The following is a 23,721-nucleotide window of genomic DNA, read 5'->3' as shown; positions in this document are numbered from 1 at the left end:
ATCTTTCTTACGCTCTGAGCCGTAGGCCCTACGTGGAGCTCACCCTTCGGCCTTAAAAAAAATGTCATCATCATCATAAATGTTAAAATTAAATCAAACCATACGGTTATAATGATACTTTCACGATTTGTTCTGCCAAAGTCGGTGCAGAGTTAGCTTAGACGGACTCTGTATCGTATCGATTAATAAATAGAAGTTATATTTTAAACTTTTCGATTCCATAAGCGCAATTACGAACATGTTTTAAAAAATATGAGTAGTATGTACCTACCTAATATAATATAATTATATTTTTTTATGATCAGCGGTCAAACCCTTTCCTTTTATTTTAATAAGTATCCCATTCAATAATAATATTTGGTTTTATGAGATTAGCTTCTCTTAACATATTTTGTCAATTCTTACTTTCTCAAAATGAAACTTAAACCCACATGTTGCGTATATAGTATCAATCGGCTTTCAAAGCCCTTCATTTTGATACCCTACTCGATAGGTTTGCACGATATTTTTTTCTAAAGGTTGCGTAATATGCCGTATTAAGTCCGCCATATTGTTTTTATAATGACGTCACATAGCCTATGTTACCCGGGATGACGTAAGGATTCTAATGATGTATCATACGTCTAAATCGGTTAAGGCATTCAGAAGTTAAGGTGGAATAAAGAAACTCACATACATACAAACATGAACGCTGAAAACAATACACTCTTTTTGTTTGGGCAGTCGTGTAAAAAAAGCGACCGTGCTACCGCCGCAGGACTCCAAATAGCGCCAAGCAACGGCAGTTAAAATTAAAAGCATAAACTCTTCGTAAATTAAATTAAACCTCAACTCCATATTCGCAAATCGCAACATAAACCAACATTCATATTTCAACCCGAGCTAATAATGCGTCTACAAGCTTCATAATCCGTTTTTCGCCACACAATTTAATAACACCGGACTATTTAAGCCGAGCATTTGCCGCGCTTAGTAAAAGAGTATTAACTTCAATCTAATACTCGTTCGATTGTGTGTCTTACAGTAAAGGATTAAGGCACAAAATGTTATGAGATTTATAAAGTAGTTGCAACACTTATGAAACGTTAGAACAAGCTGCCGTGACGAAGATTGATGGGCTCATCACAGTTTGCTTTTTAAGCTCTGTTTTGATTCAGCTGACTGCAGCGCCTGATTTTGATGCAAATTGTGTGTTATATGCTAATGGTAATTACTTGGAGCACCTAACAAGCAAACGAGATAAATGTAGAGGCATTTGTATGAGTCGGTTTCAGTACAAACCTCATAAAAACAATGTAACATACTCGTATATTAAAACTTTGAAAAAATTGGAAAAACATCCCAACGGCAACGTAAAGTTATACCTATTGACATGTATCTTTGCGAGTGTCGAATAGCAGGCCAATTCGAACGAACACTGATATCAGAATGACATCTAAATGATGTACCCGTGGAGCGCCCTAAGGGGTCATCCATTAATTACGTCACACGTTTAGGGGGAGGGAGGGGTCAAGAAAATGTGACATATTGTGACATGGGGGAGGGGGGAGACACAAACTTTGTGACGTCACTTTACCTTCATCAGTAACCGAAATTTTTTTTTTAATTATTTTATTCGCTGTACATTTAAATAACAAGTTTTTAAAACGATAATCGTTTTTATTCTTTTAATTTTCTTTCCTAAGCAGTTTTGGGTTATAAAATTACTAATATTTATATCGTCAAAAATATTTTGATAAAATATTAATAATACTTAGGTACTTACTTAATTCGATTTGGCGATTTCGTAGAAAAAATGTGACGTCACACTAGGGGGGAGGGGTTTGCCAAATGTGACCAAATGTGACAAGGGGGGGGAGGGGTCAAAAAACCTAGAAATTCGTGTGACGTAATTAATGGATGACCCCTAATATCACACGTGTGATACTAACTCAATTCGGGTTAGCTACTCAGTATCAGACACAGACAACATATCCTCCAGACTGAGCATAGTAGCTCTACCCCCTCTGCCACGCATACGGTAGTTTTACTCCATTTTCGAGTCGAAAGTGTCTTTGTGTGACGTCCGTGTCTTTGAACGGACCAATGACGGCACGGGACCTCGCTCACCTCGTCCCCCGCACCCCCGTATTTTTGGCAGCATCGGTTTCATTACATAATTGCTCTAAAAGAGGATTCCTAGTCTATGGTATCAGACGTGTGTTACCACAGATCAATATGGGTCAAATTGCTTTGCATCAATTTGTTGTATGGTGGACGTTCGACGGGTTAAATCAGTTATCGTGCATTTCGCTTGCTTGTCCGTAATGTATTGTTGGCGCCAGCGAGACGCACAATGACTAAATGACATCATTCCGTCAGTGTTCATGCGAATTGGCCTGTAAGTCTTGAATATGGTGATAGATACGCTTGGGACTATCGCAGTCATCCCGCTTTACCGAGGCAAAAATGTAATAGAGAAAGGTTTTATCAGGACAAACCTGCTAGACAATATTGGACGGGATGGCAGCATGGCACTTGGGTACTTCGCTGTCTCGTAGTGATGTGACATAAACAGACTTCGTAAATTTGGTGCAGTGGAGTAGTGTTAACGGAATTGGTATAGATAATTCCAACTGAAATGGTAAATTAAGGTTAATATTAACGTAATTAACGCTCTAATTAATCATTAGGGTTGAAATTGTTTATACCAATTCCGTTAACACCGCTCCGCTGCACCGATAATGCTATAAAATTTACGATGTCTGGACATAAAGCATACTGTTCTCGCCTTTCACTAAATACACATAATGTACTTAATTAAAATTCATAGTCTTTGCCGTCGGAAAGTTTTGTACGGGAATCGGAATTTTTCATTTCCATAGTGAAAGTTTACCTTGTTTCCTGTGAACTTTATCAACTTTTGGAAACTATCCGCAACTTACCGTAAAATGGGGTGAGTAGGGTTCGCGGGGAGAATTGGGTTATGAATGGGGAGAGAAGGGCTGAAAGAGGGGTGAGATGGGATTTAAAGGCTACTGCTACAAAAATAATGTATTCCAATTTAAAATGGAGCTATAGTAATACTCATAATAAAAAAAATCGATCCAACAATCTTCCAAAATCACCTTTGTATGATTAGATTAGATTAGATTAGATTTATTTATTTCACAACATATGATTACAGTACAAATTACATTAATGTCAATTTATAAGAATCTATATTGTGATCGTCAGAAATAAATTTAAATAATAGCAAGATAATCCAAATAAATTAATTTCATTAATAATACATAATATGAAAAATTTCACCTGAGAAGGATCGTCAAATAATAACAATAATAAACAAAGACAATGTCAAGAATAGGTATGCGAATATAAATTATACAGTTATGTCAAAAAATTCAGTTATTGAATATAATGGGTTGTCCAGTAAAAAGTTTCTCAATCGACGCTTGAATGTTGTATCGGATGTTTCCGTCCTTATTTCTGCAGGTAATCGCTCATAATAAGTCGGACCGATAACACGCGGGTTTTTTGCTGCAAGCGCCATGCGACGTGGAACTGTTCGTAATCGACCTGTAGTTCTAATGTTTATACCAGATACCTCAACGCGTTTAAACAAAGATAAAAGTTATTTCTCACGTACATAATGATTTCGAATAAATATAATGAGTAGTGCGTCATTATTTTATGCGTTACAAAAAGGTCTCTGCATGAATGTCTACGCTTCACACCCGCTAGCGTTCGTATTGCCTGTTTTTGCATAATAAACACTCGATTGGCATCCGTAGAGTTCCCCCAAATGAGTACACCATATGTCATAAGTGAGTGGAAGTGAGCATAGTAGACCGATTTTAATGAAACGTACGAAATAAAGGGTTTCAACTTCCGTAACGCAAAGACCGCACTACTCAATCTATTGCATAGTTGGTCAACATGGCACTTCCAGTTAAGATTCGAATCCAACATAAAGCCAAGGAACTTCGTTTCATAGCACATTGGCATAGGGCAGTGATATGAAAACCCAACTCACCCCAAATACGAGGGACTACGGGGTGAGGTGGGATTTCTTGTTTATCGTCAAAATTATGAAATGGAACTACCCAAAATAAAATAAAAACTAAAATACAAACGTCCGGAACACTTATTATATACACCATTCGGTTTGCATATGTAAAAATAAAATGTTATCGAGGTTTGAATATCAGTTTTGCACCTACTCACCCCATTTTACGGTACCATCTGTAAATGAAGCATATTTTGGGGTGGGATCTCCCTTTTTGTGTCGTTATGAGTGTCGACGGGAGTAGTGACGGGTAGAGTGCGATTTGGTGCGGGTGCGTCGTCAAGGTGACAATGACAATCCAATATCATTTGATATTTACCAGTTGCTTTTCGGCGAAGGAAAACATCGTGAGGAAACCGGACTAATCCCAACAAGGCCTAACTTACCCTCTGTGTTGGAAGGTCAGATGGCAGTCGCTTTCGTAAAAACTAGTACCTACGCCAATTCTTGGGATTATTTATTTATTTATTTAAACTTTATTGCACAAAAGAAAAACTTATCGTACAAAAGGCGGACTTAATGCCAAAAGCATTCTCTACCAATAAACAATTAATAAACAATCTTTGAGCACGTAACTTTTTCATTCAAACTATCGTTCTTATTTAGTTTTCAGTTGGCGTTAACGATTTCAAACCTAAACGGATCACAACTTGTGCCTCTATTTAGAGCAATATGCCCATCACTAGCCCCGGAACGCGCGGAATTCCCGGAGCGAGCTGTGATTTTAGGTTAAGTATTTAGTGGCAAGGATTCCCAGGGAAATTCGGGTCGGGATATTTGTGGACAACATTTTGGGACCCGTCGTTTGAGGTATTGTACGACACTCTAACCCGAAAGCCACGAAGCCTCGAAGCGGCTTCGCTCTACGCTGACGTTGGCGGCGGCATCAACGTCAAGGGAATTCATGCGTAGCGTTTTTTCGTAGCGGGATACTCTTCCGTATCGTATTAAATGAGGCGTTTATTCTCGGTTGTCGGTGATAAAATGATGCGTAGCAGTAAGCAGTTCATAGCAAAAGCTGTGGTTTGTACCTAAAAGTAACTATGGTATGTTAACTTTTACTTAAACACAGCATTATAAAGGGACCTTTTTAAATGTTAACGAATATAAGTAATTATTAACAATTGCTTCAAACAGCTGCCCAAAACTTAAAACAATACCATATAGGCGGAAAAGACCGCTGATGCACGTTGAATATTTATATGTACTTATATTTGTATATCAGCTCGACACATTCCATTCAATTTGATTGGACTTGGTTATTAATTGTATAATTGATTGAGCTATTGTACTGAACTGTAGTGGGGCTATTGTTTTGTAATGGTTCCCAAGTTATGAAGTTAACTAACAACAATGTTAACAAACGTAACAACAATGTTAACTTTCTTAATTAACAACGGTTGATAATATAGTTGCTTAATGGTTTTGTAGTAGGTACACGTGAGTCAAAAACGTTCCGGGTAACAGGCGTCTTTTCTGTGGATATTACAAAAGTTAACAATTTGGATACATTTTTCTAAGACTTTCATCGTATTGCATTGTATACTATACACAATATATACCTATAATGCAGATAGGTATATATTGTGTATAGGTGTATTTATTTATTTAATCTTTATTGCACATAAGAAAACACACTGTACAAAAGGCGAACTTAATGCCATAAGGCATTCTCTACCAGTCAACCTTTAGGCAAAGCAGATAAGTTGTAGGCGGTGCAAAAATATGTGGTATACTTTGATGATACAATTACGTACCTGTACGAACACAAAGACATATACACATATATAAATATATACAAATATATATATAATATAGTTACAAATACATATACATACATATACATACACATACATATGAATTCAGATGAACTTACAAAGCAGAAACACTAAGATTTTCCAGTACTACCAGCAAAGTTAGAATAAAAATGGAATTATTTCTCACTGACTATATGTAAATGCATTTTCTCCTCCAAACTTCGAACTCAATTTAAAAATGTGGTATGAATAGGCCTTGATGCCAGATGCACACTGGATGCAGTCGGAATTTTAAATAGTTTCACAAGCGTCTAAAAAACTGTTTGGAATTTCAAATGACACCCCTTTGCCTCTTAATTAAGTTTATAACCCAAGCGAGTTGTTTAAAAATGAAAGCGTGTCATATTGTCTCTGCAAATAAATAGTTTATTATTCTCTGCAAATAAACAGAAATGCTGGAGGCCAATTTTTAACTAAAATGAAACAAAAGATGATGAATTCAATTAGTGCTGAAAAAGGTTACTTGTGCCTCTATTAAATAATGTTACGTTTTTTTTTACTCATCATACCTACGCTTGATAATAATATAACAATAAAGTTATATACTTAGATATCGCAAATTGTAATGTTTATTAACAGTGAAAACTTCGCCATCAAATGTATAAACCTACTATATACAGGGTGATTCATGAGACGTGAGCAGGACTAATCCTGCAGACTCAGTAACTGATAATTGATCGATCACCGTCGTATTCAGGTGAAACAGCCAGATTTTTTCCTATTTTTTAACTTTTTGGTGAGGGCAAATTTAATCCTCTACAATCATGGTCACCCTACAAGACCTAATTAATAAGCATAAAACATCTTTAATTTTTGATAACGAAGAAAATAAACTGTCAAACTTGAGTGAGATACAAGTTTTCAAAAGTAACCAGACCGCGATGACAGTGGTGACATTCAATTTGACACAGAATATCGGTAGTTTAGTATTCTAATTTTAGGGTGACCACGTATGTCGTAAATAAATTAATAACTTTTTTTTTCAACGTGACTAGAAAATTAACGTTAACCTCACTAATACTGATACGAAAGTGTTGCTTATAATCTACGAAATGTGCAGTATTAGTCCTGCTCACGTCTCCTGAATCACCCTGTATGTTGGTCCAAGTTATCTGAACATGTACTCAATCATGTTAAGATTTATGTAATCAAAGAATACCGAAAAAGTTATGGCGTTCATAAATGTTTGTCAAATCTAATAAATCGTTGATAATCGTTTGTATGTACATTAGGGTGGAGCGTCGTTGTATGGAAAAAAATAAAAATTTGATTATCAATGTGGAACCAGTACCAAAAGTTGCAGTTTGTCATGTAGATTATAGTGATTATATCAAGTTTCAAAATCAACACTACTTTTAGCCCTCTACTCAGCCGCTAAAGAAATGAATAAAGGAAATTTTTCATCAATTATTAAAATATACTATTTCACTAATATGTGTACATTTTATTGAAATTATATAATACTTAATAAGCGTATAATAAGTTATTACCAAAATTTTAGTGCATTTTTCAATATTTATGAAATAATATAATTTCAGAATTTCATATTAAACAGCAATTTCGTGCAAAACATGGAAAATGCTACAGTGTAAAAAAATTATATGAGTTATTTTTTTTTGACATTCTTGTGTCAAAGTAACGATGTTATTGATTACGAAAAGTATCATTTTACTGCAAAAAAAGGGTAACTTATATGTTTAAATAAGCGTGAAATAGGGCCCTTCGGCGTCGTGTTAGGCATAAATATACTTATACTGGTATATATTCATTTTATTATCTTATCATGTTCAAAATAGTTTTCACGATTCTGTTATGGATTGTAAACTCCAATTTGTGCACAATATCCGGGTTAAAGGGCAAATTCCATAAAACCCCTATTTACGTGGTTTTACCGTGTCATAAAAATATACGTTATAAACAAAAATAAGTATAGGAATCGAGTATATCTGTAAGAAAAAGATGTTATTTAATAAATAAAACTTGTTTAAAAAAAAATATGCATAAATAAAATTTATTAAAAATATACACATATTGCTATATATAATCGAATAGTAGAGGGCTAAAAGTATATAGCTATATTTCTTTTATTATTATTCCCTTAAATAATGAAAAATTAGACATCCTTTTAGAGGGGTTCCATTGCTATATTCAAGAATTTTGGATTTTGCTCCACCCTAATGTACATATATCGTTTGCTTCTACCCGTCATTTTGATATTACTGTTTGTTACTAAGAGAAAAAAAATAACAAAGATTTGGAAGAGGTTGCTTAGTTTTAAGAAGAAAGTGGTTAAATGTTTTCTTAAACAATGACGAACCCAATCTAGTTGAAACAAAAATAAAAATGTAACAACCAAGATGTAGTGTGTGCTACGCCTTACCCTCACACGTAACATAGCCTAGACTATATAAGCTTGTACCCATGTTATTCTAGACATTATAGACCTATACTCCAACCAAATAGTTTCATTTAACGTCCAACACTACATGGCGACCCTGCCAGTGCGGCCTTGTGCTGCACTGGCGGCGCGCCGCGCCAGCCAGTACACGTCGGGAAGAAAAGTAAAACTTTAAAATAAGTGATAAGGACATATTTGTGTGAAAAATACTATAATTAACAAAAACTATACATCCACAGTGAATGAGTTTGGCGGACTGCTAGAACTTTATTTTTTATTGGTGTTATTAAAATTAGTGACTACGGACGCATTAAACAGTAAAAAAAAAAGTGATCGCTATGGACTTATATCAAAACACGTGAGAAAGTAAACCACTATTAGTGATCTTCAGTGAACATTTCTAACTAGTTACAATTTTGACTAGAAGAACGTGACTTAATAATATATGGACTCAATAAAATAAAAATACAATCAATTTAATAAGTGCGAAGCATTAACGATGGTTGCAGCAGGGAGTTGATGGTGTCCTTAGCCTAGGATGACGCCAGGAGGACCAGAGACGCCTTTGATAGGGGTTGATTGGTAGATTGGTTGCGCCATGTGAAAAACAATAAAGTGACATTGTGAAGTGCCGTGCAAAAGGGACATTTAATTACCTATTATATTTGCTAATTCCTTTTTTGTTTTCAGTAGTTAATATCAATTGCTTTTTAGCCTTGTGTTGAATTTTATATTAGGTATATTAGAAGTCCGTATGTTAATTTTTAATGTCACGATAGGATAAATAACTGTTGTGGTAAGTAAGTATTAGGTATAACTATGCCGTATGATGACGAAACAATATGTGATTAAAAGATTGGTCTAGAATTTTTATAAAACAGAACTTAATTATCTATCTATTTTTCATTACAGACTTGTTCATTTTAATTATATACCTATATTGCATTTAATTTTATTCAATTTCATATTATAGTTAGTTACGTGACATACTTTTATCCCTTACAAATATGGCACGAGGCGGCGGCGAGTGCATTCCTTATAGGGAATGGCATGCGGCGTCTGTCATTACATCTCAAATTTCGTAGTCTTTGTACACTTATTTAGAGCATTCAAGTTATTGTAATCAAATTAAATTTAAACAGTTAGTATTTAGTAGTAAGTAACGCCTACCTAAAATATTTCGGTTTCAGATTTAAAAATATAATAGTAAGTCACAATATGTTCCGAATTTTAACCATATACAATTAATGCTTAGTTTTCATTAGATAGATATAAATTACATTTATTTTTACTTCGAATTTGAAATAATTTTTCAATGATAGTGATTAATATTGTTTAGACATATTTTTTACACGGATTTGACATAAATAACAAACAAATATGGACTTTATATTAATGGATATGACTTTTAAAATAAATTGACTAGTGGTATTATAAATAACAATATTGAATTGTGTAAGGAACAGGTTTTACGGGTATTCGGTATGTTTAAAGTAAAGATTGATGTTGGATTTTAGGGGTTGAATTTTAAGGGTTGTCAATATGTTTGAGACTGTGTGGCTATGGAAAGTTCTAAAGAATTAGTTAGGTTTTTGATCGTTATATGAGTGAGATGGAATTAGTTTGTTATAAGAAAAGTGCGTTAGGAAAGTGATTGGGAAAACTAAAACAGATAAGTTTTTCAAAGGACGATTAGCCTGATCATCTAAGAGTTGCTGAAAATCTTATATGTTGAAGTTTTCATGGTGTTGTGTTATGTGATTGGTTTTTGGATGTTTTTGTATGAGAGGAATGTATAAAAAAAAATTATATGCCTATCGCATCTTCGGTGGCCCAAGAGGCGGCCTTGAGCGATATGGTATAGCAAGGGTACGCCAGGATACAAGGCAGGCACGGAATCCTTGGATGTCTGACCATGATTCGGTCGAGTATCAATTCTGGAGACTCCTTGGACACATGGAAGGTTATGATGTAAGGAAGTGTTAAAAGAACTGCCTGAATATGAATATATGTATGTGTGCGCGCGCGTAAAAATAAAATATCCTTGTATCCTGAGCAAATAAATAAAATGTATGATAAGGTCGGCCGACCAGGTAAGTAAATGCGCTGTGTACCCTTGCCAGAGTTGCACGCTTTAGATGCACATCTTAGAAAATTGTGGTGTATTAATTAAATGATTATTATGTAAGATGACGTATGTAAAAGGAGAAATATAATATATAAAGTTAAATAAAAAGGGATTTCACAAAATATGCGCGTTGAATTGTCCAAATATAAGAAACAATAAGGTACCTACCAATAAAAGAGAATAACTAACATGTTCGTATGTCTTCATACGTAACTTTCAAGGACAAGACTAAAATCATAAAAAAATAAATCTTATGCAAGATGTATTTTGTAAGTTTTTTATTGTTAGTAGTATGTGTATTATCAAATAGTATTCAACTTTTTTTTTTAGTAAAAAAAAATTAGTTCGTCATCAATACGAGCATACATTGGTTATACTCGTATAGTAGATTGTTAACACTTGCTACGTATTGTGTAATTGTATATTTCTTAGTAATGAATTATGGAATGTTTATTTTTAAGGTGTATGCTTGTGCTTGTGTGTGTTTTCTTTTACTGTGTTTTTTTTTTCTCTTTATGTAAAATGTAGATATGTTATTTTGTATTGTATGGTTCGGTATATTAAATTGTTTAATAATTCAATTTTCAGTTGTCATTACTGACTTATAATAATTTTATAATATTTTGTTATTATGTAATCATAACATAAGTAACATAACACATTTTTCTTGTTTTGAGGGTGAAAAATTGATGATTTCAGATTGTTTAAAATATCTTTGTAATTTTAACCATTTCTTAAACTTAACTTTTCTTCGAAAATTATAATTTTTATATTTCCGATTTTGTGTATTTCAATTCTTAAGTTTTGGCATTATTAGATATGTATTTAATATATAAAAAAAAATAGTATCTAAAGATATAATTTTTTTTCTCCAAGAGGGAAGGTGTAGTGTGTGCTACGCCTTACCCTCACACGTAACATAGCCTAGACTATATAAGCTTGTACCCATGTTATTCTAGACATTATAGACCTATACTCCAACCAAATAGTTTCATTTAACGTCCAACACTACAAAGAAGTAAAGTCCTGTTAAGCAACTTACCGTAAAATGAGATGGTTAAGTGCCACTTAACCTCACGTTCAAAGTTTGCAAGTACTTCGTAAGTTGGTTAGTAAGTTGCGAGCTTGTGGTGGCCAGTTACTAGTAGATAACTAGCGTAGAGAGTGATATTTCTTAAAGAAGATAACGTTTTTCTGGAAAGTTTCGAATAAGGCACTTGTATATTATGTACCTTGTAGTTTTCATTTAAATAAATAAATTATAAATAAATATTATAGGACATTTTTACACAAATTGACTAAGGCCCACGGTAAGCTCAAGAAGGCTTGTGTTGTGGGTACTCAGACAACAATGTATATAATATATAAATATGTACTTAAATACATAGAAAACAACCATGACTCAGGAACAAATATCTGTATCATCATACAAATAAATGCCCGTACCAGGATTCGAACCCGGGACCATCGGTTTCATAGGCAGGGTCACTACCCACTAGGCCAGACCGGTCGTCCGGTCCGGTATTTAAGTAGGCTTAAAGTTTTTTTTATGGGTGCTCGTTAAATATTTTTTACATATACCTACATACTACGTTACTTAGCATTCATATTTCAATGGCACATGAGAATTTGGCTTATTTTTTTAAATATTACATTATGATTTGAATTTCGTTTTACCCAAAAACTCATCAAATTAGGCAAATTGATCTGTACCCTGAGGTATTATTGCATTCGGATTGGCATCCAATTCAGGTTGATCAGGATTCATGATAAATGTCATCAGCGAAGTATATTTAATTTATTATAGCTGCCAAATTTATTCACAATCAGACCGTTTGTAACCGAGCAATAAGGGCTTGTACGACCTTATTCTTGATCAAAGTCACTTTCAAAAGTTTCAAAGTCTGAGTCAAGGGTTAACACAAAGTACTTAAAAATAGAAGTTAGTTTCTGACAGTCTCGAAGCGGTTATTAAATTAAATTCATGAAAGTTATCGTGAAATTTACAATTTAAATATTTTCTTGAGGTTTGTATCTCCATGTATCACCTTAAACTAACCATTAGTGGACCAGGAGGTCTAGCCAAGATGATACCTAATCGTTGAATAAAAAACACGACTGCGAAAAAGCGAACTGAAAAGACAAAAAATAATTTATAGTTGTGTTAGTTACCCAGTCACATGATTGATATTTTTCATTGACTGTACCTGTGTATTTTATTTCAATTGCAGTCGGGGACCTTGATGTATTGACATTTTCCCATTTAAAAGGTCCCCGACTGCAATCGAAATAAAATACACAGGTACAGTCAATGAAAAATATCAATCATGTGACTGGGTAACTAACACAACTATAAATTATTTTTGTCTTTTCAGTTCGCTTTTTCGCAGTCGTGTTTTTTAATTTTTAATTAATTTATTTTATTTTATACTTTTTAGATTTTTTAAACCAACCATATGTTTCATGATTTGCACCTGGCTTTGGACCGCGTGCAGCGCGTCACATACGTCGGGCTACGCCCGACTCCTTTAGTATGAGGGCGCCTCCAGCGCCCAGATTTGGTAAGCGTACAACGTGTCACGTACGTCGACTCTTTTAGTATGAGGGCGCCGAAGGCGCCTGGCTTTGGAACGCGTGCAGCGCGCCACGTACGTCGGGGTACACCCAACGCTTTAAGTATGAGGGCGCCGAAGGCACCCGGGTTTGGTAAGCGTTCAGCGCGCCACGTACGTCGCGCTACGCCCGACGCTTTAGTATGAGGGCGCCAAAGGCGCCCAGCTTTGGTAAGCGTACAACGTGTCACGTACGTAGGGCTACGCCCGACACTTTTAGTATGAGAAGGTCGAAGGCGCCTGGCTTTGGACCGCGCGCAGCGCGCCTCGTACGTCGGGCTATGCCCGACGCTTTGAGTATGAGGACGCCGAAGGCGCCTGGTTTTGGTAAGCGTGCAGCGTGTCTCGTACGTCGGGCTCCGCCCGACTCTTTTAGTATGAGAAGGTCGAAGGCGCCTGGCTTTGGACCGCGTGCAGCGCGCCACGTACGTCTGGCTACCTACGCCCGACTCTTTTAGTATGCGGGCGCCGAAAGCGCCTGACTTTGGAACGCGTACAGCGCGCCACGTACGTCGCTTTAAGTGTGAGGGCGCCGAAGGCGCCCGGGTTCGGTAAGCGTACAACGCGCCACGGACGTCAGGCTACGCCCGACGCTTTGAGTATGAGAACGCTGAAGGCGCCCGGCTTTGGTAAGCGTACAGCGTGTCACGTACGTCGGGCTACGCCCGACACTTTTAGTATGAGAAGGTCGAAGGCGCCTGGCTTTGGACCGCGTGCAGCGCGCCACGTACGTCTGGCTACCTACGCCCGACTCTTTTAGTATGCGGGCGCCGAAAGCGCCTGACTTTGGAACGCGTACAGCGCGCCACGTACGTCGCTTTAAGTGTGAGTGCGCCGAAGGCGCCCGGGTTCGGTAAGCGTACAACGCGCCACGGACGTCAGGCTACGCCCGACGCTTTGAGTATGAGAACGCTGAAGGCGCCCGGCTTTGGTAAGCGTACAGCGTGTCACGTACATCGGGCTACGCCCGACACTTTTAGTATGAGAAGGTCGAAGGCGCCTGGCTTTGGACCGCGCGCAGCGCGCCACGTACGTCGGGCTACCTACGCCCGACTCTATTAGTATGCGGGCGCCCGGTTTTGGAACGCGTACAGCGCGCCACGTACGTCGGGCTACGCCCGACGCTTTGAGTATGAGGACGCCGAAGGCGCCCGGCTTTGGTAAGCGTACAGCGTGTCACGTACGTCGGGCTACGCCCGACGCTTTTAGTATGAAGGACACCGAAGGCGCCCGGTTTTGGAACGCGTACAGCGCGCCACGTACGTCGGGCGTCCTAGGAAAGAATCTACAATTTTTTTTAGAAGAAATCATTTATCCAGAAAATACCAAGCTGACTTTGCATAGCATTCGCTAAGACAAAGTGTGAAAATATCATCATCATAAATGTTAAAATTAAATAAAAACATACGGTTATTATGATACTTTCACAATTTGTTCTACCAAAGTTGGTGCAGAGTTAGCTTAGAGAGACTGCATCATATCGATTAATAAATAGAAGCTATATTTTAAACTTTTCGATTCCATTAGCGCAATTTAGAAGGTGTATTAAAAACGATGAGTAGTATACTGTACCTAATATAATAAAATTATATTTTTTTATGATCAGCGGTCAAACCCCTTCTTTTTAATGTCCCATTCAATAATAATATTTGGTTTTATGAGATAAGCTTTTCTTAACATATTTTGTCAATTCTTAATTTCTCAAACTTAAACTTAAACCCACATGTTGCGTATATATTATTAATCGGCTTTCACAGCCCTTCATTTTGATACCCTACTCGATAGGTTTGCACGATATTTTTTTGTAAAGGTTGCGTAATATGGCGTATTAAGTCCGCCATATTGTTTTTATAATGACGTCACATAGCCTATGTCACCCGGGATGACGTAAGGATTCTAATGATGTACCATACGTCTAAATCGGTTAAGGCTATCAGAAGTTAAGGTGGAATAAAGAAACTCACATACATACAAACATGAACGCTGAAAACAATACACTCTTTTTTTTGGGCAGTCGTGTAAAAAATAAAACGCCAATCGAAACTTAAATAAAGTATGGAAATAGTCACGTGAATTATCGTAGCATCTGTCATCTTGTGATGATGTTTTTTTTTTTCTTTTCTTTTGGCGTTTGTCGATGCACGATTGTCATCTTGACTAGGCCCCCTTATCTATACGAATTTACAAATTATCCGTTAACAATGTGGAAGGCAAGTTTAAGAAGGGCGCTAACTAACGCAAAATTTTGGTTTATTCATATACAGGCTAGCCAAAAATAAGTTATTTCCGTTGCCAGGGATATTTTTGGTTTTTACTGAGCATGGGACCAACCCCGAAATCTAGTAAAATATGCGACCTGAGGTACCTATTTAACAAAAATGTGTGGACACGACCTTACTGCCAAAACATTAAAGACATGACACCCCCAGGCACATGTTAGTGTACGTTTCCTTATTTATTTAGTCGCCGAGGTTACCGATTGATCTTGATAATTACATACTTGTGTCTAATTCAATTACTTAATATGCTCCTTGCCGGTTTCCATCCTAATTAAGAGTCCACAGCGTAATTTGGATCCTATGCTCTTGAAGATAGTGACTAATGTGTAATGTAATACTTATTCAATAAACATAAATAACAGGTATAATATAAGAGAATATAGGAGACATGTGTAATCAGTAGCTTTCTAACTACATATCTAGGGTAGTTACAAAGTTATATTAATAATTATAACCGCGTTATAATTTCTGGAAGAATAGATAGACATATATGAAGCATTCCATGAAACTGAAAACGGTAAACGTTGTCTCGTACAAACGTGAATTTTCTGAAGATTTGTAGCCATAGGACTTTCTTTTCGGTGACAAATGGTCAAAAAAATGCCCAGAAAAATAATCATCCGCTTTATACGTCGAAAAAGTTCAAATACAATAAATTGTATAAAAATAGTTTCCATAATGTCAAAATCGCGAGAGGAAAATGGGGACTATGTTTGTATGGAATAGTGGTCACGTGATGTGTTCCCCTTTCGTCTTAAAAGCATTGAAAATGAGTCACGTTTTATGGTTTTATGGTGTTGTGTATAAATGAAAAAATAATTGATAATGATCGCACATTATCTGTTCCAGATTACTCCAGTCTCCCCTAAATGGCAGAAGGCCATAACGGCCCGCGTGGAGGAGGCGCGGAAGCAGACCATGCTAGCGGCAGGAAGGGGGGCCAAGTTGGACCCCGGCCGCTACTGGAACCTGGCTGGGACCTTTCTCTTCACTGTCTTCGTCATGACTGCTCTAGGTAGGCTAATTTTTAAATTAAAGGGAAAATGGAACAATGTATCCCTTCGGGCCACGTACGGTTCTACTAATACTAGACCGTTTACGCTGACTGCACCGACTTTGGCTTGTGTCACTCACTACAAATTCGGTGCAGAGTTAGCTTAGTCCACCTCTATCTCCAATCGAGATAAATGACGAAATATTGACTAAGTAAGTAATACGAGCAACACCAACAATAGTTGATCATAGCACTTTTCTAATATATTTTTTTCAGGGTTTGGCGCTCCTGTGCCACAGACGATAGAAGGCCGGTGCTTTGCTCTCCTTTACGCAGTATTCGCTATCCCTTTCCACGTCTATCTCAGTAAGTAATCTGTACATAGTCAGAAGGACACATCAATATCGACAATGTCACCAAATATCACTTAGGTATTTGATCTGAAGCACTGCCAAACTATATTTCATTTTTACTACAACAGGACTTATTACCCATGCTTCTAAATTTCTAGGTACCGACGTTTCGAAGACGAGATTGGTAAAAGCTAACGATGTACCGACTATTGATTTGGCCGACTAGCCGACTAATCGGCGCTCGGATGGCCGATTAGTCGGCCGACTAGTCGGCTAGTCGGCCATATCATTAGTTTCGTCTAAGTTCAATTCAGATGCACTTAAAAAACAATCGTTTTACCTCTTTCGTCACGCTATTCATCATATTATGTAAATAGTAACGCTAAAAAATAAAATAAATAGAAAAAACCTAAGGCTATATTTCATACTACAACCGGACATAAGAAAGTGACACGGTCAATAATTCGAACAAAACTTTTCGTAAGCACCCTATATAGGAATTTGGGGAAAATTGGTGAAAAGCTTATGGTAAATAGTTGCTGTTTATTTCTTTTCGCCCTATTTTCTGTCAATTATAAAGTGCCGACTAATCGGCCATATTTGCCGACTAGTCGCCGACTAATCGCCGACTACAAATGAGGCCGGATAGTCGGCTTTCCCGACTAGTCGGTACATCCCTAGTAAAAGCATAAATAAACGTCGTGTACAGCTTCAAGCATAATTATACGCATTTAAGGCTGTGCATCGCAAAATAACAGGATCTTAGAAAGGTGGCAGTGGCTAGCCCCGGAAATAAACAGATGTGATTTTCGGATATATGTTTTTTGACTATATGATAAGAGATTTCATGCTAGTCGAAACACGAATGCTTAAAATTTTCTCGATAGAAAATAAATCCAAAGTTACCTCTTCATTTTCCTTAAGTACCTCAGTGCAACTAGAAAACACATCCATATCCAGCATAATCCACTTTAAAGTAAAGGTTTTCATCTCGTCTTAATTGTCATAGCAAAGAATATTTACTTATTATCATTATACCGACGGATTTATCATCGTTTTTGATTTTATGAATTCAACTGAAAACGCCCATTTTACGCAATTCGGCTTCTCATTCTGACATGCGTCAAAGTCATAAGTGCATCCTTTATGCCAGTAATGTTAGATGGCCGTCGGGCCTCAAAGAGGTAAGACCTATGTCAAATCGCGCAGCGCTCCGGATTACGTAAAATTTACATATCCAATAAACGATGAGTCGTAGCTCCATTGAGTAGTAACGGAATCGGAGGTCTACTACAGGTGGTGATATCTTTACAGGCCTATATGTTACGCATGTGTGCGTGTTTGCTTAGCTAAGTCAAAATATATACTCTTTGAACAATTACAACGGGTTAGGAAATTTCGACAGTTGTTGTAATGTATTGGTGGCTGTGTGATATTAGGCATCAGTGAAAATTGCGTCGCCTATGAGTGACCGTGATCTTCGGTTCTAACCTGAACCATCCTCAACCTTTTGTATTTTTTTTTCAAAAATATCTATAAAAATATTATTTTTGCTTATCTTATTGTAATATAAAAATAAATCGTAAAATAAAATAATTAAAATTTTAAAATAAATCTTGTCTGTTTCATACGCAAATAAATTAAAATCTTCGAGCAACACCGGCTTCCGACACATCGGAAGGGAGGGGCCCAAGCGATATCTCACCGTACAAATCTTTCTGCCATTTTTCGCGGGGGAAAGGTGCACACAGTCGCACTTCTCACACACTTACATACAAAATCCAATCTGTAATGACGACACAAATACATAGAAAATGACACACGTCAAAGACAAATCTTGCAAACCTCGATCTCTTTTTGTGTACCGAGTGACAAGTGTCACAACACGCACACTAACACATTTTCGTTGAAGTATGTTATTGTATTCTGAGAGATGAGAAGTCGGATTTGTCGCTCGACCGATCCGCAATTTGTACTGAGTGAGCAAAATCGATAAATCCAACAATTACATGAGACTAAAATATAATAATTGTGTTTGAATGTAATTAAACGTATGATATGTAAAAAAAATATTACATGTGAAATGTAACACTTTCTTTTTGTAAATTTGATGTCCCCGACCTCTTTTTATAACAAAAAACCGAGCAAACAGGCATTTTTGTGCAGCAGTGTTCACGCGCGCGTCTGGACTCGGTCTAGTGAAAAATACCCTGATATCAAATAACGTTTTATAAAAAAAAACAATAATCAATTTTAAAGAAGAAATAAACGACTGCAATGGGGAAAGCCGGTGAAAGTTAATTGTAAATTGGTGCTCATCTAGATTTCATACAATACCATCAAATAAATATGTAATAATTAATATGAAAACACAATCCATAGCGACTCTATTCGTTCTATATTCGTTCGCTATTCACACGCTATTCACTTTTGACGTAAGTCATTTGGGCATGTTACAATTAAAGTCATTGGAAAAAAAAGTTTTTACTGTATCGCAGTTCTGTTTGCAATTTTGATACTTAGTGCTTAAAACAGTATGTCGTTAGTGGTATGAATGTTTTTCTTTGAAGAACATTATAAGTAAGCGTTATTAGCATCAACCATCAGGAACATCGTAGAAATGTATTCTGCTGCCATACATTTTTGTTTAGCTCTAGACGTCCATTTATAAACTGTCATTGATTCTATGTAATGGCGCAGGATGTGTTGATTTGGTTTAATTATACACTGAGAGAAAAAACTAACAAAAACACACTTAGAATTACAAAAATAAAACTTAATCCGGGGACAAGGAGAGTCAACTAATAGGAACAAATTGACTTTTGCAATTTCCATTTAGTAGGAAATACAACTTCTATATTTGTAATTTGAAGTATGCTAGAGTAATTTCAGAAATTTGGTTTTGTTATTCCGAGAGGTGCTTTAGCAATATCGGAGGTGATGACGTCATGGGTGAAAACTAACCGTTTTGTAATTCTAAGCGTGCTTTAGCAATATCGGAGACGATGACGTCATAGGTTTTACTAAACTGTACTGCGATTCCAAGCTAGCTGTTGTTATTCTAGAGATAATGACATCACAGGCAAAAACTAAACTGTTTGCAATTCCTCCGCCCCTAGCAAACGGGCGCCGCGAGAGCATGTCGCGCGCGTGGTAGCTACCCGTCTCTATTTCTGTCTGTATGAATAAAAAAGCATTTGGTAGTATATCTCTGTACTAAAGAGGCACTATAAAAGCCTGTCGAGATATTCTACCCATTCCTTTCTTATTCATACAGTCAGAAAGAGACTAGTAGTTATTACGCGCGCAACATGCTCTCGCGGCGCACCTGTGCTAGGGAGGTTGGAATTGCAAACAGTTTAGATTTACCTTTGATGTCATTATCACTAGAATAACAACAGCTAGCTCGAAGTTGCAGAACAATATATTCCTGTAGACCCCAACTACACAGTAGGTCGCGGGTTAATATGTCCATGGCCCACAATATATCCTAAATTTATTATTTAACTTAAGTATGTTTTAAACAAAGAAGACACGAGACACGCCCGCCCGACATCCGACACAATACTAACTCTAACCAAATTAACGTATCAAGTAGCTGTGTTGGTATTACAAAACTCGTTTAGTGATTGGTACAACAATGAACATAAACACAACAAGTCTATCTACTAAATACCAGTAAACTTTGTAATGTCGCTATAGTAACAACTGAATTGTTATTTTAAATGGGGTAATGTTATTCCCGCGAACTCGTTTTTTAGATATTACAAAACTATGTAAATGAGACATTTACTAAAATCATAACTTGAAATCACAGATGCTTTTTTCCAAAAATCACAAACTTTACTAGTAAAAATCGGAGAATTTTAGTAGTAATAAAAATGGATTGTAACAAATACTGAACTTTGTTTAATGCTCCATTTACTAAAGTCTGTTTGCTGAAATTAGATTTAGTATTACTGAGCTGTTTGTAGAAATAAATAAATTTTACAGAAATAGTGAAACTTCCATGATTACTACTAAAACTTCATTTTTTCCCCCAGTACAGAACTGTTTATTAATTCCTGGTGGTGATTTTTCTCTCAGCTCTTTTACTTATTTTTGTTACTAAGAAGTGTCCGTTGGAATCTAATATATGTATGAGATTGTAAGAAATATGATTAAATTTATCATATATATGTCGGCGGCCGATCGTAAGATCAGGCATATCGTGAAATTCCTAGGCATATCGTGAAACGTGAAAATCTTTGACTCGTTCCCTGAGTCGACGGAGCCCCGCGGGCTCCTATTTCTGGGCAGTTTGCCCTTCGGGCATCTGAAGCAACCTAACGAACCTATCCTACCTATGTATTGGTTTAATGTGACTATCGTCAAAACATTACACAGGAACATTACGATCTGCCTGATCTTACGATCGGCCTACGACATATATATGCTTATCGAATGGTAGGCTAAATTCGGCGTGATCCTTTGAAAAATGTAGGCGCGAATAGAAGGATATCGTCTCATAGACCAAAGTATTTATACAACTATCTATAGGTGTATATACCTATGTACTTAGAAGTCTAAAATATTGTTTATAATAATAATAATAATGAGTTGGTGGCAAATAAGCATACGGACCTCCTGATGGTAAGCTTTCGCCGTAGCCTATGGACGCCCGCAACCCCAGGGTTGTAGCAATCGCGTTACCGACATACCTTTCTTGAAGAACCCCACACCCACACTGATGGAGCTCCAGGAGAAAACCTCGGCAGGGAGCGTCCGCGGGAGGGGCCTCACACTGCGCGATAATGTGAGGATGAACACCCTACCGACGGCGAGCGGTACGGTGATAGAAAGCGGCCGTTGGCATCATGTCAAACAATTTTTCAAAGCACAGCCCATCATTGTACAAGCGGTAGAACACACATATGGAGATACGATATATTTATACTAGGTACATGAATAAAATGTAATTCCATATCAATAAGGTTGTAATTTGCATTTAGTGACCGTAAATCCCAAGTAAATCTATTTTCATCATATTTTAATATTTTACCAAAAATAATCTTCTCTCTTTTCTTGTGTTATTTTCTTATTATCAATACTCTTATTGACCGAAGCGAAGCGAAGGTCTACGTTTTGACTCGGGCATTTTGCTTTCGTATGTCCGGATGTTCTCCTCTACAGGTCGCAATTCTTAACCGATTCTCGTGAAATTCTGTGACCGAATTTTATGACTAAATAAAATTTTTTTGTCAATCCGGTTTTTGGAAATTTTAAAAAATGGCGGAGTCGTGATACCTGGCGCCTAAACAAATAGTCGTATCGATATCATAAGAAATTTTTCTTTTTGAGACATGTTTACAGAGTTAATAGCAAAAAATGCAGAAAAAAATTATCGCTGGTTTGGGCGGTATTTAGATATTTAGTTTTGTATTTCCGGATGTTCTCCTCTACAGGTCGCAATTCTTAACCGATTCTCATGAAATTTTTTGACCAGATTCTATGACTAAATAAAATTTTTTTGTCAATCCGGTTTTTGGAAATTTTTAAAAATGGCGGAGTCGTGATACCTGTCGCCTAAACAAATAGTCGTATCGATATCATAAGAGTTTTTTCTTTTTGATATATGTTTATAGATTAAATGGTTAAAAATTCAGAAAATTTGTATCGCTGGTTTCGGCGGTATTTTGATATTTAGTTTTTACTTGAGAATGAGTAGCTAAATTTCGTCAGCTTTAGTAAGAACTAGCATGGCGCATTTTGCAAGCGTTCGCTTTTTTGTTTGCATAGGGAGGTCCCTGGTTCCATCCCCAGTAATTGTATGCTGCTACATAACTTTTTGTATTTTTTTATACTTAAATTTCGTATCAATTATTGTTTTTTATTTTATTTTTTTATTTTGAAAAAATGAAAAAGTCGTATTTAAATCAAGCGCGGGCTAAGCGTATTCGTTTATTTTTTGCAAGAGATGATGGCTTTTTGCGCTTTAAAGAAAATTTGATTCTTAAATATACGGCCATACCTTTGGCCTATGCTCGTCTAGATGGCGACACCATTTTATATTTAACAATTTTTACTCATATCAGTAAAAGAACATGGGTCAAAATCATATGGCGTTCTAAAAATAAAAAATAAAATTTATCCATAAGTACATATATACATTTTTTGATATTTTTTTTTATTTTCATTTTAATCCTGTATCGAAAGATGGCAGTAAATTTACTGTGACTACAAAATTTAGTATGACAATAACCCTCTACTACATATAGGGACCGTGCGCGTTGGAGTGTCTGCCATCTTGTGGTCTGAATCGGAAACATGTATATTGCCAAAACAAGTTCTACCATCTACCGTTCTTGTAGGTACGTTTCCTTATGCATAGTAGGTTCTGTCATCTTGTGGGCTACATCGGAAGCATAAACGTCACATTTACGCCTCATGCCAAAAATCTGACGGCTCCTATGCTACCCTCTATAGTTCACGCACACCCACTATAGGGACCGTGCGCGTTGGAGGGCCTGCCATCTTGTGGCCTAAATCGGAAACATATGTGCACATGTACATTGCCAAAGCAAGTGCTACCATCTACCGTTCTCGTAAGTACGTTTCCTTGTGCATAGTAGGTTCTGCCATCTCGTGGGCTTCATCGGAATCATAAACTACTCATCTACGCTTCGCGCCAAAGATCTGACGGCTCCTGTGCTGCCCCCTATAGTTAATGCACGTCCCCTATACACTGTATTCTCTTTAGATTAGATATTTAAATTCTTACTCGAGAATAAGTAACCAAATTTCGTCAGCTCATCTAAATGCTATCATAGCGCAGTTGGAAAGACGGTTACAAGCAAGGATATGGGATAGGTACCCGGTTCGATCCCCAGTAAATGCAACTTTTTTTATTAATTTTTTGCACTTAAACATCGTATTGCTGATTGATCAAACGAGCGCGAAGCGCGAGGTAAGCGTATTCGTTTGAGTTTTTGTTTGAACATTTTTTTAGCGGTTTAAGTTCAAGGGCATGGCTGTTCCAGGAGTCAATTTCCACTTACGTTAGGGGCTATTCATAAATTACGTCATTTCAAATTAGAGGGCGGGGGTCTGGAC

At 36.8% G+C, this 23,721-nt stretch overlaps 1 protein-coding gene and 1 long non-coding RNA gene across 2 annotated transcripts in view; one reads left to right on the top strand and one right to left on the bottom strand.

The window, feature by feature from the left end:
• The window catches only part of LOC134794976 (uncharacterized), a 746,430-nt gene that overhangs the window by 121,065 nt on the left and 601,644 nt on the right, over positions 1 to 23,721 (bottom strand). The gene's annotated exons all lie outside the window — the stretch shown is intronic.
• LOC134794973 (uncharacterized) overlaps positions 1 to 23,721 on the top strand; it is a 68,165-nt gene that overhangs the window by 34,649 nt on the left and 9,795 nt on the right. The window contains exons 4-5 of the mRNA XM_063766846.1: positions 16,132 to 16,297; positions 16,553 to 16,642. Of these exons, the coding sequence (XP_063622916.1) occupies positions 16,132 to 16,297; positions 16,553 to 16,642 (256 nt within the window). The remainder of the gene's footprint in view (positions 1 to 16,131; positions 16,298 to 16,552; positions 16,643 to 23,721) is intronic.

This window comes from Cydia splendana, chromosome 11 (genome assembly GCF_910591565.1).
Source record: "Cydia splendana chromosome 11, ilCydSple1.2, whole genome shotgun sequence".
Classification (NCBI taxonomy): domain Eukaryota; kingdom Metazoa; phylum Arthropoda; class Insecta; order Lepidoptera; family Tortricidae; genus Cydia; species Cydia splendana.
Note: the sequence above shows the minus strand (reverse complement) of the source record. Positions and strands in the feature narration are given on the sequence as shown.